We start from the raw sequence: 20,205 nt of genomic DNA on the forward strand, positions 1-20,205 counted from the left end.
AATGTCTAATCCCGCCCTTTTTGCAGCAACATACGACAGAATTTCGCACACACAAACTCTAGTGTGACCGCAGCTCAACTAATGGCAGTTCTTAGTAATTCATTCATAATAGCAAGTGTTGGTAATCTTCGGCAATATCATCCTCAAACCAAAATGATTCATGTTAATTTACAATAAAAGTACCAGACTTAATACATATACTATAAGAGAAAAGAAAAAGATTTAAAACTAAGACTATAACATTACTAAGACTATAACAAAACTAAGACATTACTATATTTTCACCTTGGTTAAATTTTTTTTAATTTGTATTTGTGCTGAAACCTTTTATCAACGCTGACGTTTTAAACAAGTGGCAAAAAGGAATGGGATGCATTAGAAAACTCCAAATTACATGAAATCCAACCTGCAATTTCACACAGAATTTTAATTGATTTGATCAAGTAGTTTTTACCAGATGTCGTATTGGGCATACAAGAACACATTTTTTGCTTCAAGGTGAAAACCCTACTCAGTGTTTGTGCTGCAAAACTCTATTAAAAAAAAAAAAAAAAAAACATTTTACATGACTGTCTTGCCTTTACTGATTCCAGAAGATGTTATGAAATGAAAACCAAGGACATTTAACAAAGTGAATCCAGAAAAATATTAGAATTTTATGAACACTAAAAATATTTAATGTTTTATTTGTTGATTTTTAAATTGTATATTCGTTGAAAAGTTCCTGCCATGAAAAAAGCCTTGGTTGCTGACATAGAATTTAATTAAAAAAAATAAATAAATAAAATAAATCAATAATAAAAAAAATTAACAAACACATGTAGTGCAACATGGTTAATTTTGTAAACAATGCTGTGCACATGCAAGCCAATTAACACCAAGTGACTTGAACAGTCATTACTAAACTTTAAAAATAGGGTCAATCACTTGGTAGAGGGCAGTCAATGGTTTAAAAGGGGTCTAAACTCTCATTAAGGAGATGGTCGTTTAAGGTACGCTCATTACTTCCTTTAAATTTAACTTTCTGGGATTAATTGTTCAAACAGAGTTTACAAAAGAAATATTTAAGGTTTAATGCACAAAACTCAATGTAGATAAACCAGGTTAAGTAAAAAAGGAACTGTTTATTCAATGGCTATTTTCAGGCTTGATGTTTTAACATTTGGAGAATTGATTCTCTTATTTATGAACCACTTGACTACTGAACCATTGTTTTTCATCCTACAGTTATAGGTAACCGGCTTCACAAAACTTGATACCAAGCCAAAGATAAGGTTTCAGACATTTATTAAAAACTGAGTTCAAGCACAATTCATCAGGCATTCACTTTATCAAACAAGATTCCTCTGCGTGTCTTTGACCACTACAGGACCAACCAAGGTCTTGCCTTCCCACTGAATGCCTAGAAGAGAGGAAACCAAAGTTAAACGAGAGAACTGAAGTGAAAAGCAAAACGCAGTAAGAGTAGAGGAACACACCTCTAAAGCCATCCCCAGTAAGTTGGCCTTCAACACCACATGTAGAGTCGCAGCAGTTACAGGCTCCATGGTGTCCATCATTGGCAAACCATCTGCAACAAACAAAAAAGTCAGACCAAACACCTTCAACAGGAGCAAAAAGACTGTTCAACGTTATCAACATACCCATTGGCAAAGGAGCAGGACTTGTGCAGATGGTCACTATGTCTGGCAGCAACAGTGGCCCTCACAATGCATGTAATGTAGATCTGCAGGAGACAAGTTATTAAATAACAAAGACAAGATGCTGGATTTACTCAATACTGAATAGTACATACAAAAGGACTGGGTGCATCCTGGAACATGAAGGCCTCCAACTGGAAACGGAGCTTGTCTTCTTGGACTATAGGCAAAAAGTGGGAGCTGGAACCTGTAGTCTTGGCATCTACAAAGCACCTGATGGCAGAAGTTATGGGTAAAGCTATTTAACCATGTTTGTAAGGGCACAAAGAGGAAAAGCATAAACTGATACTACCAATGATTCAAGGTAACTCCTTTAGAAAGGTTAGCAACTTAAGCCCAAATGCAACTCTGAAAGCTAGTGGACATGCTTTTACAAAACAATCCCAGAACTTGACAGTCTTGAGACTATTCTGGAAAGGTCTGATCCCTTCCAAATGCTGACAACAGCAAGGCCCAAAATACCCATTTTGAAGTTGCTATAATAGTTAAGGTGCCAAATATGAAAAGATTCTAAATCTACAGACTCCATAAAGAAACTGAATCTTAACTAATAGTTCAGGAGTGTATCATTGAGGTAGAAAAAGAACCCAACTAGTCTTACTAGAAGCTCCAAGCAAGCTAAACCCTGCAGAAAAAGTTAGGACATCCGATTCAGATTAACCAAAATAGTCAACTATCCAAGTTGTGAAAAACCAAAGAGTAACTAATACAACAGCTCAAGCTTAAAAAAAAAAAAAAAAAAAAAAAAAAAAAGGGCCATAGTTATCATTTAAAAAGGGATCAAAAAGCCCACTCATCTTCAGAAGACTTCAAAAAACATTGGGCTTAAGGGCATTTCTGACCAGAGAGAGACAGAGCCGCAGTTGAACAGCTTGTATTAAAAAGACACTAACAATATAGCATACCTTTCACTATACTAGGCCCCCTCTGGCCTCACCAACACTTAAAATCTGATCGCCCTGGACATGATTCAACACCGCTAGTGCAGTATCTTACCCATGATTCTCAATGAAGGAATATCTTGGCAGAGCTTCAGGATCAGGTACTGGAGTTGCCACACAGCGGTCCACATACACACGCAGAGGCACATGATTGTACTGCATCACAGATGCCTCAATATTAATCACGCTGCCCAGGAAATACACATTTGAGGGCCTCTGATAAGACCAGTCATCTGCAAGAGTAAGAAAGGGTTTAGATACAGTAAATCTTAAAAGAATGAGGTTTAAGAAACTGCACCAACCAGTCATGAGATCCAGGGAGAAGACCAAGATATCCTCGCCAAGCTCTGCTGAGGCATAAGGGGTCCATGCTGGCATCAAGGCATTACTGCTCACATTGTGAAGCCTGGAGGTAAAGAATTAAAAATGGACTGGTTTCAACAATGACCTACATGGCTGGAACCGAAGTGGTTTACCCTGTTGTATTAAGCACCGAAGACGTTAATGTACCTTGGATAGTGGCACTGAACACCAACAACTGCACCATCAGTGCGGATAATAGGAGTCCCAGGAAACGCTTCAGGGGTGTAGGTAACAGTATAGGTGTAGACAAGCTCATCCTCAGTCATCTGATGAAAGAATCTCAAGTTAACAAGTTCCACTAAAGATTAGACAGGTTTGAGATGCTTTAGACACTGCTGCTGCACTGCTAAGAATTAAAGCATAAATTTCTTGATTTGGGTTCCAGTGGACATGCCAATGGTGGGAGATCAAACATACAGTACAACCAGACAACATTCAGTACATCTTAGAATTTAAAGGTTAACTTGACCTGGACAAGTCTTTAAAACTACATGAATCTACTTTTCAAAGCTCAACCATTAAGATACTACATGGAGGTTGGAAAAGAATTGGGATTTCTTACCATCACCACACTGTCAGGCTCCTGAATTGGATAGTCAAAGATAAGCACCATAGAGTTTGGGTCCTGACCAACAACAGGGCGTCCTCCCAGAGACAGACCCGCTGGCTGGATCAACTCTCCATTGCTAAACAAATCCTGCTTAACCTCAACATGAACCCGATCTGGACCACATTGAATTGCAACAGTGCTGCCAGGAGATGCAGGCTGCTTCAGCTGGAAGTTTGTGGCAAACTCTCTCTGGGCTTCAGCAACAATGGGGAACTTCCATGTGAAAGGTTCAGGAGCTTGCAGCATCAGCTTCTCCTGAAGACCGAGAGGAGCTTGCACAGGTTTCCTAGAGTCAAGACTATTGAAAGCCACCATCACATCAGGACTGAAAACGGCTCCAGGAGGAGCAGGAACACCTCTGAGATTCCAGAAACCTCTTGGACTTTGAACATTGCTCAAACTTCCCTGTGCACTTGTAAAATCAAACACAGCAATCACAGCCAGTAATAATACACCTTGGAGGAACTCCATCCTTGAAGACTCAATGCCACAATGCTCATCTTTGCTTGGCTTTGACCTTTTATACAGGTCAGAATTAGGTAGGCTCCGCCCCTTCCAGCTTAATTGATTACATTTGATCCTCCTCTGGACCTGTAGAGTTTGTGGACTCTGGGTCCACAAACTCTACTAGCCAATAGGGAGCTTCCAGAATGTCATCAGCCAATAGGATAACTGAGATTAATTTATGGCCGTTCGTGATTTAACAATCAACAAACTGACAATTCATTCATGATATTAAGTGTTGGTAATCTGAAATAAAATCTGGGTTTACACAGATGGTAGATATGATCAGTGTTGGGGAAAATAGTAACATTACAATCCAGTCACTCAAAAACGTAACTTCAGTAATGTGAAATTATGCATCATCGTATTTTTGCATTTCTTTTTAAAGAGTAGGACAGGCTTGAATTGTAAGACTGGATATTACTTCCTTACCCTACCTTACTGAATATTACTTAAAGGTGCAGTAGGTGACTGTCTTCAGAAGCATGTGTTGTTGTGCAGGTTGAAAGTGTCTTCACATTCCAATAGTAATGATTAAAGTGAATGATCTAAATGTATTTATAGATTTTGGGTAAGGCATAAAACTAAACAATGTTCATCCAATTAAATAGAGTCAAGCCGACATCTCTCATAATTCCAATAAGTAGCTCAAACTGTCTGTCAGCAAATGCAGATTTGAACGTCTGCACAGCCTTTTGTTTGAAGCTCCGCCGACCGCTGTTTGGGCTACACATTCGAGAGAGAAAGCGATCTGTAAAAACCTGCTGAATCAACTTTTTAAAAACCTGAATCAATATTGGAGTTATCTTTGCACACTGGAAAAAGGAAGACACCATGGCAGCAGGATTTCTCTTAGACAGGTAATGTTCTGCTTTAAAACCATTTTAGCTTCACGCAAAGATGTTACAAATGGGTTTCATCTTCACAGAAGTGTTGATCAGCCACTAAAATCTTCCAATGAAAGATTGTTAAAACTATTTTCAATTTTATGAAGGACCTTTTACAGAATCTAGAATGTAGATTTTAGTTACTTTAACAACAATACAATAGGGCTATTCCACCTAGCCTCTCCCTATATTGTTTACCATGCAACTCTATTCACTTTGAACTAGCATGTCAGTTTGGCTTGCATGCTGCCAGACAAACACTAGTCACTTAACATAAGAGGGTTCTTTTGCGGTGCTCGTGTTCGAGGTGTGGCTCTAGACAGAAGAGGGACTGTGATTCAGAGATTTATGCTAAGCTGTTAGCATTGTGGAAAATCACCTACTGCACCTTTAAACTATATAAACTTTTGATCTAAAAAGGCATCTGAGCTTAGAGATTGTTCATGTTGGAAAGAAAAAAAAAATCAAGTTAAAATTACTATTTGATCCATTAATGGTCTTTAAGACCAATATATAATGAAACCAACTTAAGGTTTAAATATACAGCTTCTAACAAACAGAAAAATTCCCAGTTTCAACTTGGTTTAAAAAGGTGATAAATTACTGTACCCTTTAACTGTCCCACAAAAAAAAAAAAAAAAAAAAAAAGACTGCGAATCACTAGTTATCACTGCATTTCCAACATAATTTCTAAGAATCAACCTCAACCAAACAGTTTGTCAGTAGAAGTACTAGACTTAATACATACACTAGGAGAATTAAAAATAATAAATAAAACCAACATTTAGTTCAACAGAACATTTGATTTTTGTAAACCAACAATGCTGTGCGCACACACACAAGCCATTTAACACGTCAAGTGACTTAATCACTTGCCTGTTAAACCAGGGTCAATTGTTTGGTAGAGAGCAGTCAATGGTTTTAGAGTCCTGAACTACCAATATTACTTAAGCCAATGTGACAGGAGAAACACTTTATACTTTGTAAACTAATTTCAAGTTAATCCCTGGAAGTTGTTAAATTAAGCAAAGACCAGAAATATGTATATTTTACTGCATAAGACAGTGGACCTAATTCAAGCAATGTGAGAACAGAAACTTTTTTTTACTAAGCAGCCATTCTTAAATGTTTTAACTTTAAGGAGAATGATTCTTTTATAGTACATTACTCGACTAGACCATTGTTTTTAATCCCATGGTTAGAGGTAAGTGGCTTTTATAAAAAAAACAACAAAGATAAGGTTTCAGACATTTATTAAAAACTCAATGCAAGCACTGGTTCATCAGGCATTCACTTTATCAAACAAGATTCCTCTGCGTGTCTTTGACCACTACAGGACCAACCAAGGCCTTGCCTTCCCACTGAAGGCCTAGAAGAGAGGAGACCAAAGTTAAACAGGATAACTGAAGTCAAGAGCAAAACAATAAGAGCAAGAGTAGAGGAACACACCTCTATAGCCATCCCCTGTAAGCTGGCCTTCAACACTACCATGACCACATGTAGAGTCGCAGCAGTTACAGGCTCCATGGTGTCCATCATTGGCAAACCATCTGCAACAAGCAAGAGTCAGACCAAACACCTTCAACAGGAGCAAAAAGATGATTTAAAGTGATCAACATACCCATTGGCAAAGGAGCAGGACTTGTGCAGATGGTCACTATGTCTAGCAGCAACAGTGGCCTTAACAATGCATGTAATGTAGATCTGCAAGAGAAAGGAGAAGTTATTAAAAATCAGATGCAGAAGACAAGATGCTGGATTTAACCTATACCGATTGTACATACTAAAGGACTGGGTGTATCCTGGAACATGAAGGCCTCCAACTGGAAACGGAGCTTGTCTTCTTGGGTTATGGGCAAGAAGTGGGAGCTGGAACCTGTAATCTTGGCATCCACAAAGCACCTGATAACACAAGGAAAAAAAAAAATAAAAAAATCTTGCCCATGATCAGAGACTCAGACTCAAGTACAAGCTATGATTCAAGTGACTACTCCAGAGTTAAAGTTGGAGGTCAAAGAAACCAAGTCTAAACTCACAAGATAGTGGCCTAAAGCAGAAAGTGGATAACTCTAAAGGTATTCCAAAACTATTAAACGAGTCCAAGGACAATTTAACAACTTAAAACTGACTGGTAGTCCCAACAGTGTGGTCTGAAAGTTAATAGGGATCAAGGTGTAAAGTATAGAAGGAAAAGCCTTCAAGAGCAGGTCTGGACACTCTGGAAAATTTAGTAACTAAAATAGAGATTGCACCAGTGACCAATCCTGTTCCTTGAGAACCACCTTCCGGCAAATGTTGCAAGCCAGTCTCCATTAAGCAAGCGCCGATTCAGGTCTCAATTGTTTAACCAGGGTTGTAGCCAAACTCTGGCCCATAACCAAACACTTAATGCACCACACCAGCCAATTAATTCTAGTGGCTTGCTTAGAGAAGCTGAACTCTGCAAGAGTTTGTAAATGTCTGGTTAAGAGCCAGTTGGTGTTAATCTAAAACCAAGATGTGCCTATAAAAACGTTATTTAGGAACACCAAAGAGTAACTTAGAGCTTGGGTTAGAAAGTTAAAACCGAAACCCTTTATGAAAGGTCAAAGTAGCCTTGAACAGTTGAACTATGGTCTTATAACATCTTCTAAAAGCTTGATCCACCACAAGGACAAAAGCTCTACTGTAGACAAAGGATTAGTCAAGTCAACCTTTGATCAACACCTTCAATTGTTTGAGGACCACTTTGAAACACCCAGTCTTAACTTTGTAAACACTGATCTGTAAACTTCAAATATTGACCTTGTATGAGATACAACTGCTCTACAGCATGATCTTACCCATGATTCTCAATGAAGGAATATCTTGGCAGAGCTTCAGGATCAGGTACTGGAGTTGCCACACAGCGGTCCACATACACACGCAGAGGCACATGATTGTACTGCATCACAGATGCCTCAATATTAATCACGCTTCCCAGGAAATAAACATTTGAGGGCCTCTGATAGGACCAGTCATCTGCAAGAGGAGAAGGTTTTAGACACCGTAAATCTTGAAAGGATGAAGTCCAAGAAACTGCACCAACCAGTCATGAGATTCAGGGAGAAGACCAAGATATCCTCGCCAACCTCTGATGAGGCATAAGGGGTCCATGCTGGCATCAAGGCATTACTGCTCACATTGTGAAGTCTGGAGGTAAGAATCAGCCATTAATGGACTGCTGGTTACTAGTAGAGCATGAAGCTGGACTTTAACAATTGAATTAAATGTAATAATGGCTACCAGTTTGACACCAACTCTAGTATGGAATAAACTAAAATTTGGATTTGCACATGACTCAAGCTGGATTACACAAAGTTAACCAACCTTGGATAGTGGCACTGAACACCAACCACTGCACTATTGGTCCGGATAATAGGAGTCCCAGGAAACGCTTCAGGGGTGTAGGTAAGAGTATAGGTGTAGACAAGCTCATCCTCAGTCATCTGTCAAATTAAATAAAGACTTTAGTAAAGATTAAAGCTTTGATGCTTAATGGAAATAAACAATTGCAGGTTTCTATTCCAGATCTTAATGCACACGCAATCTGACCCTCTTTAAACACCCAGTTAAAGCAATACTGGCTTCATATTAGTTTGAAATAATGGTAGACCAATGGGAAGACCTGTAAACTTAATTATCTGACCCAACAGGACAAGTATCCAGAAAGTAGAGTTGACATTCTTTAGTTATGTCTAAAATTAGCCTATTTTGAACAAAAAAAAAGGGGGACAGGGACATACAAAATGCTACCTGGAGGTACTTTTGTTTACCCAACACAAATAAGCCACCAAAAATAGGTTCTTACCATCACAACACTCTCAGGGTCCTGAGTTGCATACTCAAAGATGAACACACCAGAGTTTGGGTCCTGACCAACAACCGGGCGTCCTCCCAGAGTCAGACCCGCTGGCTGGATCAACTCCCCATTGCTGAACAGATCCTGCTGGACCTCCACATGAACCCGATCTGAACCACAGTTAACCGCAACAGTGCTGCCAGGAGATGCAGGCTGCTTCAGCTGGAAGTTTGTGGCAAACTCTCTCTGGGCTTCAGCAACAATGGGGAACTTCCATGTGAAAGGCTCAGGAGCTTGCAGCATCAGCTTCTCCTGAAGACTGAGAGGAGCTTGCACAGGTTTCCTAGAGTCAAGACTGTTGAAAGCCACCATCACATCAGGACTGAAAACGGCTCCAGGAGGAGCAGGAACACCTCTGAGATTCATGTTGAAACCTCTTGGACTTTGAACATTGCTCAAACTTCCCTGTGCGTTGGTCAGATCAAACACAGCAAGCACTGCCAGCACTAATACACCTTGAAGGAACTCCATCCTTGAAGACTCAATGCCACAATGCTCATCTCTGCTCGGCTTTGACCTTTTATACAGCTCTGAATTAGGTTGGCTCCGCCCCTTCCAGCTTAATTGATTACCCTTTGATCCTCCTCTGGACCTGTAGAGTTTGTAGACTAGCCAATAGGAAGCTTCTAGAAGTCATCAGCCAATAGGAGACTTAATTTATGGCTGTTCCTGATTTAACAATCAATGATGTAACTATGTTGATATAGGAAGTCCTTCATACCTCTAGCAGTAGGTTTATTTAACAGAGATTATCTTGAATTTTGATGGGTTGCTGTTGTTAATACTGTTTGTTTATTGTATGTCTGCAGCAACATGGTGTGCATAACAAATTAATTTCCAAGGACAATAAACCAGGGGTGACCAAAGTCAGTCCTGGAGGGCTGGTGTCCTGCTGACTTTAGCTCTTACTTGCTTCAACACACCTGTCTGGAAGTTTCTAGTATACCTAGTAAGAGCTTGATAAGCTTGTTCAGGTGTGTTTGATTAGGGTTGGAGCTAAACTCTCCAGGACCGAGTGTGGACACCCCTGCAATAAACTACACTACTGCTCCTAATCTATTTATGATATGAACTCTTTTAATCTTAACAGCATCTGACCCTACACAGATGATGGATAGTATTCAAAAATATAATAAATACAGATTATTTATGACGTATTTAGCTTAGTTTATATATTCGAAGGCTGAATGTGGATATGAAGAGCTCAGATGCAAATACCCATTCAATAGCAAGTGAAATTTCTCTCATAAATTAGCTTTTTATGTAACCTCCTGCATTTATTTTCTGTAATTTCACTTTACATGCAATGAAAATAACCCATACATCACCATAAAAATAACATTTCCGAGCCTACAGAAACAAAAATGCTCATTTTAGTATAAAAGTTTAGATTTTATTTCGATTTTTTTGCATCTAAACTCCTCGTATATAATGCCATATACGAGTAATTGTTAGCATTTTAATATCATCTCCGCATCTATGGTTATTTTTATGCTGAGTAAAAAAATAATACACTAAATGAGCAATATTAAAGAATATATAAGCTGTCTTTGCATATATAAGCTTGGTATATATGACTGAGAAATCATTGAAAGTGTCTGGTAGTGTTTGCATGATAACATCGTTTAAGGTCACAACTGAACAAGAGATATTGGACTTTATTATGAGCAGAAAAAGGTGGATCTTCATTTGTATTAAAGTGTAGAGAGGTAAATGCACTGTGGTTTCTCCCATGGTGTCTATTTCCAGCTTACTGTTGGTAATTTGTGATGCATTCATCAGCCATCAAATGAAAGTGGAGCCCTCTTGTGGTTGCTGTGAAACATTGAACATAATTCAACATTTACATCATTTATTTTGCACCATAAATTCGGTCAGTTTGACCTTTCAGGACTATATAGAAATACTAACCTCTAGATATGTTCACATTTTTACAATACTGTTATAAAGACTTTAAAAAAGCCCTATAAAAGAAAAAACTGCCCCACAAAAAGAGAACTTTATATTTAGCATATATAAAAGAAATGATGCACTATTAAAAAAAACACACAAAAAATACAAAATTTCACCAACGATTTAAAATGTTTATTTTCCACAGGGAAAATATAGTAAATAAATAAATAATAATAGACGGAAACTGTAAAATTATTTCATTTATTCCAGTCAGCTGCATTTTAGTAAAATACTAAAATAGCTAAATAATAATAATAATATTAATATTAATAATAAATAATAATATAAATAATAATAAAATAAAATAATAATAATATAAATATTAATAAAATAAAATATATTAATAATAATAATAAAATAATAATAATGATAATAAAAATAATAATACAAATAATATAATAATAATAATGATAATAATAATAATAATAATAATTATTATTATTATTATTATTATATAAAAGATGCATTTGACATTTTTCACCCAGATAAAGAGACATCACAACAACAATGTAAAATATGTTTATTCTCTGCTGGACAAATATAGTTCTTTAATTAAAAAGAAATGCTGAAATAAAATAGAAATGTATTTAAAAAAACTAGATAGAAAAAGTTAAATTAATTGTAGACAGACAGACTATCAAAATAATAATAATATAGATAGCTATTAATAATGCTCATCTTTTTCACTAGCAAGTAAAAGCCCACAGAAAAAGCATCACATCAACAATGTAAAATATGTTTATTTTCTGCATGAAAAATAATATTTATTAGACAATTAGATGGACAATGGAAAATAATTCATTTTATTTATTCCAGTATGCTGTACTTTAGTAAAGTACTAAAATGGCCAAATAATAATAATAATAATAATAATAATAATAATAATAATAATGATAAAAAATAACAATAAAAAATTATAATAAAAATCATAATCATAATACTAAGATATATTTAGCTATTAATAATGCATTTTTTTCACTCAAGTAAAAAAAAAAAAAATAGACAAAGCAGAATAGTAGTAAATAATACAATAACAATTGCCATAAAATAAATAAAAATGTAAAACACTTTATATTTTTTTTCACTCAAGTAAAAGCAGCCAGAGATAAGCATCACATCAACAATATAAAATGTTTATTTTCCTCATGAAAAATATAGATGTTTAATTAAATAAAATGCTGAAATAAAATTTTAAAAAATGTAATAAAAAATTTGATGTAAAATGTAAAATAATTTAATTAATTTATTCCAGTATGCTGTACATTTTTGTAAAGTACTAAAATGGCAGAATACTAATAATTATACAAATACAAGTACAAATAATAATAATAATAATAATAATAATAATAATAATAATAAGATATTTATCTATTATTAATGCAATTTTTTTTCACTCAAGTAAAAACACACAAAAAAGCAGAATAATAGTAAAAATATTACATAATAATAATAATTGTCATAAAATAAAAAAATAAATATAAAAATTGAATTTTTAAAAAGTCTACACTTTTTTTACTCAAGTAAAAGCAGACAGAGAAAAGCATCACATCAACAATTTAAAATATGTTTATTTTCTGCATGAAAAATATAGTTGTTTCATTTAAAAAATGCTGAAATAAAACAGAAATTTAAAAGAAAACTAGATGGAAAATATAAAATAATTTAATTAATTTATTCCAGTATGCTGTACTTTAGTAAAGTACTAAAATGGCCAAATAATAATAATAAAACATATAATAATAGTAATAATAATAATAGTAATAATAATAATAATATTAATAATAATAACTATAACAGTAAATTATAAAAATAATAATAATAATATATATAGCTATTAATAATGCAGTTTTTTTCACTCAAGTAAAAACCCACAGAAAAAGCAGAATAATAGTAAAAATAATACATAATAATAATTGTCATAATATAAATAAAAAAATTCTACACATTTTTATCCACACAAGTAAAAGCAGACAGAGAAAAGAATCACATCAATTTAAAATATGTTTATTTTCTGCATGAAAAATATAGTTGTTTCATTTAAAAAATGCTGAAATAAAACAGAAATTTAAAAGAAAACTAGATGGAAAATATAAAATAATTGAATTAATTTATTCCAGTATGCTGTACTTTAGTAAAGTACTAAAATGGCCAAATAATAATAATAAAACATATAATAATAGTAATAATAATAATAGTAATAATAATAATAATATTAATAATAATAACTATAACAGTAAATTATAAAAATAATAATAATAATATATATAGCTATTAATAATGCAGTTTTTTTCACTCAAGTAAAAACCCACAGAAAAAGCAGAATAATAGTAAAAATAATACATAATAATAATTGTCATAATATAAATAAAAAAATTCTACACATTTTTATCCACACAAGTAAAAGCAGACAGAGAAAAGAATCACATCAATTTAAAATATGTTTATTTTCTGCATGAAAAATATAGTTGTTTCATTTAAAAAATGCTGAAATAAAACAGAAATTTAAAAGAAAACTAGATGGAAAATATAAAATAATTGAATTAATTTATTCCAGTATGCTGTACTTTAGTAAAGTACTAAAATGGCCAAATAATAATAATAAAACATATAATAATAGTAATAATAATAATAGTAATAATAATAATAATATTAATAATAATAACTATAACAGTAAATTATAAAAATAATAATAATAATATATATAGCTATTAATAATGCAGTTTTTTTCACTCAAGTAAAAACCCACAGAAAAAGCAGAATAATAGTAAAAATAATACATAATAATAATTGTCATAATATAAATAAAAAAATTCTACACATTTTTATCCACACAAGTAAAAGCAGACAGAGAAAAGCATCACATCAATTTAAAATATGTTTATTTTCTGCATGAAAAATATAGTTGTTTACAAAGAGAGATATAACTTAGCTCTTCTGGCGGCTGTACATCATCAGAATAAAACACTCTCGCTCGTGATAATCAGTCCGGGTAAACAGCAGGTTCACTATAGCTTCAAACTGAATGTGGTAAAAAGTTAATAACACTTAAAAACAGCAACATAAATCTGCTATTAATATCCACGTACTCCAATAAGCAGCTCAGGAAAGGGCTTTAAAGGTCCAGTTTTCAGATTGGTTGATAGTAAATTGTGGGGAACACTGATCATCGTCCACTCGCACACTAACAAGAGCAAAACCTCCAAACGCTGTGCTTTTTGTTCAGATTGACTGCTGTGAAATATTCATGTGATTGTCCTTCACAACAACAACAACAACAACACAACACACTTTATTTCACTCTCTAACCCCAAACAAATCAATGCTTTTGTTGTTTTGAGAACGTTTCTGGTCACATATTATTGCAAAAATCAAAAGAAAAAATATGAAAATATTATTAAAACCTAATCTTGGACTGGTCTAGCGTTCTGCGTTTTTAAATAATATATAAGACGTCATTATCTCCCAATTTGATCTCCTTAATTACAAGCAATCTCAAGCTCACTGCTGTGGTTTAGTATCATGTGGACACAATAAATTAAATACTAAACTGCACACTTTACAAAAATAGATATTTAAATGCATTTTTTATTCTTTTGATTTCTTTTTAAAGTAAAATATGACCTGTCTTGAGTGCGTGCGTGTGACATTTGTCTGGATATGTTCGTTATATTATAAACTGTAAATGTAAATGTACTGTTTTTGTGTATATTAATGACCTATAGTTTGGGTTAAAACCCGCAACAGCACCAATTTACAGTCCTCCAGGATTTTACACAGACATCTTTATATATTCGTAGCCTGAAATGAATATTTGTAACAGCTTTTCTCAAAACGTAAGGCATTAATTGCTTTAATTCCTGCATTTTTTCTGTGAAAATACACAAAAATCTTGTCAAATATATGATCTCAAGAACTATCGGACTTCTGGAAGGACTGAATATGGTGGAATGTAGCATTACTTTATGATAACTAATAATTATATGAGCTGATTTTACAGTGGAAGTCAGAATTATTAAACCCCCTTTGAATTTTTTTAATATTTCCCGAATTATGTTTAACAGATGAAGGAAATTTTCACAGTTTTTTTCTTATGGAAAAAGTCTTATTTTTTTATTTCGGCAAGAATAAAATAAGTTTTTAATTTTAAAGACAATATTATTAGCCCCGTTAGGCTATTTATCTAGTCAAATATTATTTACTGTCATCATGACAAAGGTAAAATAAATCAGTTATTAGAGATGAGTAGGCCCACACGGAATCTGCGCGTGCAGAATTCCGCAGATTTTCCACAGAATTCCGCAGATTTCAGGAGATTTTTAGCCCATTATTAATTCTGTTTATTTACTTGAGTAAATGTGTAATTATGAATTTATTCAGATTTTATTCAGTAATTTATTACTTTTTATTTAATACATTAAGGTTTTAGTTAAGATACTCCGCTGGATACTCCCAAAATAATTGCGCAGATTTTTACCAAAATTCTCCGCAGAAATAGCAAAAAACATCCGCAGATTCTGTCTGGCCCTAGAGAGGAGTTATTAAAACTATTATGTTTAGAAATGTGTTGCAGATATCTGCTCTCCGTTAAACAGAAATTGGGGGAAAAATAAACAGGGGGGCGAATAATTCAGGGGCTCTGATAGTTCAGGGGGGCTTATAATTCTGACTTCAATTGTAACCTGAATGATAATTGAAGGCCGAAAAGATTGGATATATGGAAGATTATCACTAGCAAAAAATCATTTAGAAATGTAATATGCAAAACGGCACAGCAACATGTAAAATAGCGATGTGTTTATTTATTTAAATATGCATTCTCTATGACATATGTGAAAAGATGAAAATTTAGTTACATACTTTCAACAAATTGAACGTTTGCGACCATGGTTTTAATATGGAAATGACATTCTCATATGTAACTTTAGTTAATCCAAGTTGGTAAATTTAATAAAAAATGTGGTACAGAAATTTAATTGACGTGCGTAAAATAAACCTGTTAAATGATTTGTTCACGAACTGCACACTGCAATGCAGCATTCGTCACAATCTATTCATCAAAACATCTTAAGTGTGAGTGTCAATGCATTACACTTATATTCAACTCGCCATCTTTTTTGGCTCAGGCCCTGTTTACACTAGTATGTTTTAGTTTTAAAACGGCGTTTTAGAATGAAAACGATCCACGTCCACACTAGTGTTTCACCCAGCGTTTCTGAACAGCTCTCCATCCACGTTACACCGCTGAAAATGCACATCACGTGACCACACACACACACACACAGTCTGGCATGCACAGATGAGCACAGAGGAGAGCTGTGCTTGTGGGACTGTTCATCAATCTCTCGCTGGATCTAATAATCTCACTTTAATTGTTAAACGTGATATTTAATTCATCTTGTTGTCTACATCTAACGACATGTTCCCCGACTTTGCTCTTTTGAATCTATTACTTGTTCTCAGGTAACGTGTTTTGGCTGAGCGCAAAGATAAGTTAATGATTAATGTAACCAAACTTTCTGCATATAGACTGATTGCTTGCTTTTATTTCCTATAATGTATAAACTGTACTCTATACTGTTATAATAGCTATCATTGATTATTAAAACTGACATTCAGCAAAAGAGATGGTGTGTTTCGAATTTTCAATGAAAATGAAAGCAGGCAGTGAATTTATAGACTCTGCTTTGTTATAAATATGCACACAGCGAAGATGACGCTCATATATGCAGCACGACGCCTCAACATTTCTGCTGTCTGTTAAGTTGTTAATATCAAAATGAAAATAGCAGTTTCTTACATCACGTTTTCATGTTATTGAAACAACGCATGTATCTAGGATGATGTGAATGAGGTTATGTAGTACACTGTTCCCTTTGAAGGTTTACCCGACATGTCCTCGGGAGTAGGTTTTCCATATCTAACTTGCTAAGTCTGAACTTACAAGGAGAGGATGCAGGACTGAACTGTGTGTGTAGGCTACTTAATATTGAGGGAAAGCCCCAATCAGAGAGGCCAATGTCTGCAGCCCCGCCTCTGTTTTCAGATGTCTCCGTTTTCCCCCATCAACACTGAGACGGAGCAGAATGAAAACGGCCTCTTCAGCGTTTCCAAAACGTTCCGTTTTTGGCGCTCAAAAACTCTGACGTAGTGAGGACGGATGGCAGAACCGTAGCAAAACTTAAGCGTTTTAAAGCAAAAACACAGTGTAAATGGGGCCTAAGAATGTATTTTGAATTTTGCCAAAACATCCCATTGTCTAATGACGAAAATGCAAATGTACTTTTCCAACACTTAGCATATATGCAAATGATGTTTACATTTTCCTACCATTTCTGCTTCATTTACACATCTATCCAATTTCAGTATTACATTTTGAATTTAATTTAGTAACATTTATAACTGCGTTATATACGGTGCTCGGCATATATAAGTACACCCCTCACTATCTTTTAAATTCATAATTTTTAATAGGAAGCTCTACAATATTATATCTGTGCATATACATTACATTAGTCAGTACTGAAGCCTAACAAAATAACTAACGATAACGCTCCAAAAACTAGTACAGCTGTAATAGAAAAATAATAAATACCATAAATAAAAATAAATAAATTGTGAAAATTTTGTAGGTTGTAATTTAGTTTTGCAATATTTGGCTTGAATTCAATTGTGTTATCGTTCAATTTCTAAATATATTTGGTGACTAAATAATATTTTAATAATTATATCTGTGTAATAAATCTGTTTTGTTTAAATGCACCAAAACACACTGCCTATATTCACTGAGAAATGAATCAAAATGTTTTTCCATTTTTCGAAATGGGGTGTACTCAATATGCTGAGCACTGTACATATTAAAACTGTATTAGGAAATTGCACATGTACAACTTTATTTTGCACCAAACTTTGCACATATGTTTTACCTTTAATGTGCTTTTGGAATGTTTTCATGCACTCTGGGTTGATTTTGAGGCTTATTTTGGACTCAACTTTCTCTGTGCTTCACCAAATCACATGACTTTTGCTAATAAATCTTCTTTTGGGAAAATGCTTTTTGGGAAAATGTTTGAAACTCAACAATACACTGGGCAAACTGACTTCCCTTTGGCTATGTTGATGCTGTTTTTATCCCATTTCATCCCACTTACATTATATAAACACTTTTTAAATGCCAAGGAATGACAGCATATAATCATGCATATTTTAATATGGTTTACCCTGTTGGAAAGAGGTAAAATGTGCAATCTGTTGCCGTGCAAAACAAGTTTAGTGTCTCGGTGTGTGTGTGTATATGTGTAAGAGAGCCTTGCATACTTGTCTTGATAACTACAGAAAACTGTTGCGAGGGGGTTAAAGTCCCTGACGTTTGGCTGAGATCAAGACCTTCTATTACGTTTGGCTAGCTAAAGCGATCTACTCCCAGAAGAGGATAGAAATCAGGGGCTGTGCGATTCACTTCCAGAAAGAAGTTAAAATTGGGGGTGGGGGGTGGAGGAGTAATTTAGTAAAGCTGCTTAGCCATTTGATCATAGGTGAAAAAAAAAATCTGTTGGAGACGTCCAATAGATTAAAAGGTACCGAAAAAGTCCACAGAGTGGGGAGTGATCACCAGAATGGGCAAGTCCCAGAGTAAAGTGAGAAAATATGATACACCGTTGTTTTGGAATATGGAAAAACCACCTTTACTCTGTTTTCATCTTATTTGTTTTTATTTTATTAATGCTCGTCTCTTTTATTCCTGTTTAGAAATTTCGCTATACGAAAGTGTAGTGACAAATAAAGGCTTGATTGAAATTGAAATTATGTAAAGAACTTTGAAATGCCAGTGTATGAAATGTGCTATAGAAATAAACGTGCCTTGTTTACATTAGTTTACATTACAACTAATGATCAACAGTAAAAATGACAACTTTGCCTCTTTCCAATAGAGAAAACCTGCAATCAGATATGCATGATTATATGAGGTCATGGCTTTGCAATCAATAAATGTGATTATAATGGAAGTCAATGGGGCAAAAACAGCCACTAACATAACCAAAGGGGAGTCAACTTGCCCAGAGTGTATTGTTAAGTTGAACATTTTCCCAAAAAGCATTTTCCCAAAATATAATAGTCAGCAAAAATCATCCCATTTGCTGAAACACAGAGTAAGTTGTGGCCAAATTAAGCCTCAAAATCCCCCCAGAGTGGATGAAACCGAATCGACAGCACACAAGGGTTACTATGCATCCACCATGACATGTGCAAAATAAACATGTACATTTGAAATCAACTTAATGCAGTTTTAATGTAGCAAATTTACTACCAACATAATCAAAGAGGGGTCAATTTAAATAATATACAAGGGTTAAGTAAAGAAATACACAGCCGTTTTGCATACTGCATTGACAATATGAATCTTAGTAATGATACTCACACATTCTGCTCTTAATTTCCCCCACAAACACAAGGAATAATGCAGTTCCACAGTGTTTTAAGACTTAATCAGTAATGAAATGCTGTAAATTCTTTGGTAAACGTTCATAGCTGGTGTGTGTTTGAGTAGGTGAGCTCACAAACCGCTAGAAAATACCAAACTATAGCTGATGAGGAGGAGTCTGTGACGCTCTTTGGTGTTTCCTTCTTGAATGCTGGTGGAAAGGTGGCGAGAGCGGAATAAATAGAAAGAGATCCCTAACGAAGCGAGAATATGATACGAAGAATACATTTGACAGATTTCATATACAATTTTTAATACATACTGTAAAATATTTATAGGAAATAAACCTCCCGTCTGAGCTGCGTTTGATCAGGGAAACCCATTGCTAGGGCTTACTTGTAAAATCTCAAAAAACAGCTTTGCATGCGGTGTAACACTGGACGTGATGCTTTAAACTCCCATCATGCAACAGGATGAATCTCAGGAAAACAAATGAAGAATTATATATTACATTTCTTTGCATATCGACCTTGTGTTTATGAAAACAGAGCTCTTTTATGAACAAATGTTGGCTATATTTTCAAGAAAATAGAGCATATTTCACACAGCATTTGTGTTTTTTTATTGACAATACAAACTTTTATTAAACTGAGCACATTTAACAGTTAATTTTGGCAAAGTTGGTTTATATTGACACTTTTCATTCAGATGAAGCCATGATTTTACTGAAAACTGTGGATTATTTAACACTTTTTTGGGGGCATTTTCATTGAGGGTGTACTCACACTAGATACAGTTGCCTTGTGCCAAAGTGCCACAAATTATCATGAAAGTCCTCGTGCTGCAGGTATTAGGAGGTTTGCTGAAGGTGCAGCTGTCGTGCAGTGAGGGGTTTGTATCTTTAATAAACTACAACAGTTTGCGTTAGGAATGATTGTTAAATCCATA

The 20,205-nt window shown here is 34.6% G+C and overlaps 2 protein-coding genes across 2 annotated transcripts; both read right to left on the minus strand.

Moving 5' to 3' along the window:
- Nucleotides 1-1,270: 1,270 nt before the first annotated feature.
- zp3.2 (zona pellucida glycoprotein 3, tandem duplicate 2) lies at nucleotides 1,271-4,108 on the minus strand. The gene is given in 8 exon segments (NM_001025186.1): nucleotides 1,271-1,402; nucleotides 1,479-1,570; nucleotides 1,644-1,726; nucleotides 1,796-1,913; nucleotides 2,697-2,874; nucleotides 2,944-3,047; nucleotides 3,152-3,270; nucleotides 3,567-4,108. Coding segments are annotated over 8 exon segments (1,284 nt in total). The 5' UTR covers nucleotides 4,086-4,108; the 3' UTR covers nucleotides 1,271-1,331.
- Nucleotides 4,109-6,241: 2,133 nt separating this feature from the next.
- On the minus strand, nucleotides 6,242-9,379 carry LOC100536860 (zona pellucida sperm-binding protein 3-like). Its single transcript, XM_087290068.1, has 8 exons — nucleotides 8,835-9,379; nucleotides 8,354-8,472; nucleotides 8,073-8,176; nucleotides 7,828-8,005; nucleotides 6,790-6,907; nucleotides 6,627-6,709; nucleotides 6,455-6,555; nucleotides 6,242-6,374 (listed from the first exon to the last, which is right to left on the minus strand). The coding sequence occupies exons 1-8, from the start codon at nucleotides 9,354-9,356 to the stop codon at nucleotides 6,304-6,306; spliced, it is 1,296 nt and encodes a 431-aa protein (XP_087146194.1). The 5' UTR covers nucleotides 9,357-9,379; the 3' UTR covers nucleotides 6,242-6,303.
- Nucleotides 9,380-20,205: the final 10,826 nt, after the last annotated feature.

This window comes from Danio rerio, chromosome 17 (assembly GCF_052040795.2).
Source record: "Danio rerio strain M-AB ecotype USA chromosome 17, GRCz13ab, whole genome shotgun sequence".
Taxonomy (NCBI): Eukaryota; Metazoa; Chordata; class Actinopteri; order Cypriniformes; family Danionidae; genus Danio; species Danio rerio.

What these genes read in the sequence shown, in the direction of transcription:
- LOC100536860 (XM_087290068.1), bottom strand. Translation starts at nt 9,356, where the DNA reads ATGGAGTTCCTTCAAGGTGTATTAGTGCTGGCAGTGCTTGCTGTGTTT. An exon ending in TCCTTCATTGAGAATCATGG is followed by an intron (nt 6,908 to 7,827) that starts GTAAGATCATGC and finishes TTGTGTTATCAG; the next exon opens with GTGCTTTGTGGATGCCAAGA. An exon ending in TCCTGCTCCTTTGCCAATGG is followed by an intron (nt 6,556 to 6,626) that starts GTATGTTGATCA and finishes TGCTTGTTGCAG; the next exon opens with ATGGTTTGCCAATGATGGAC.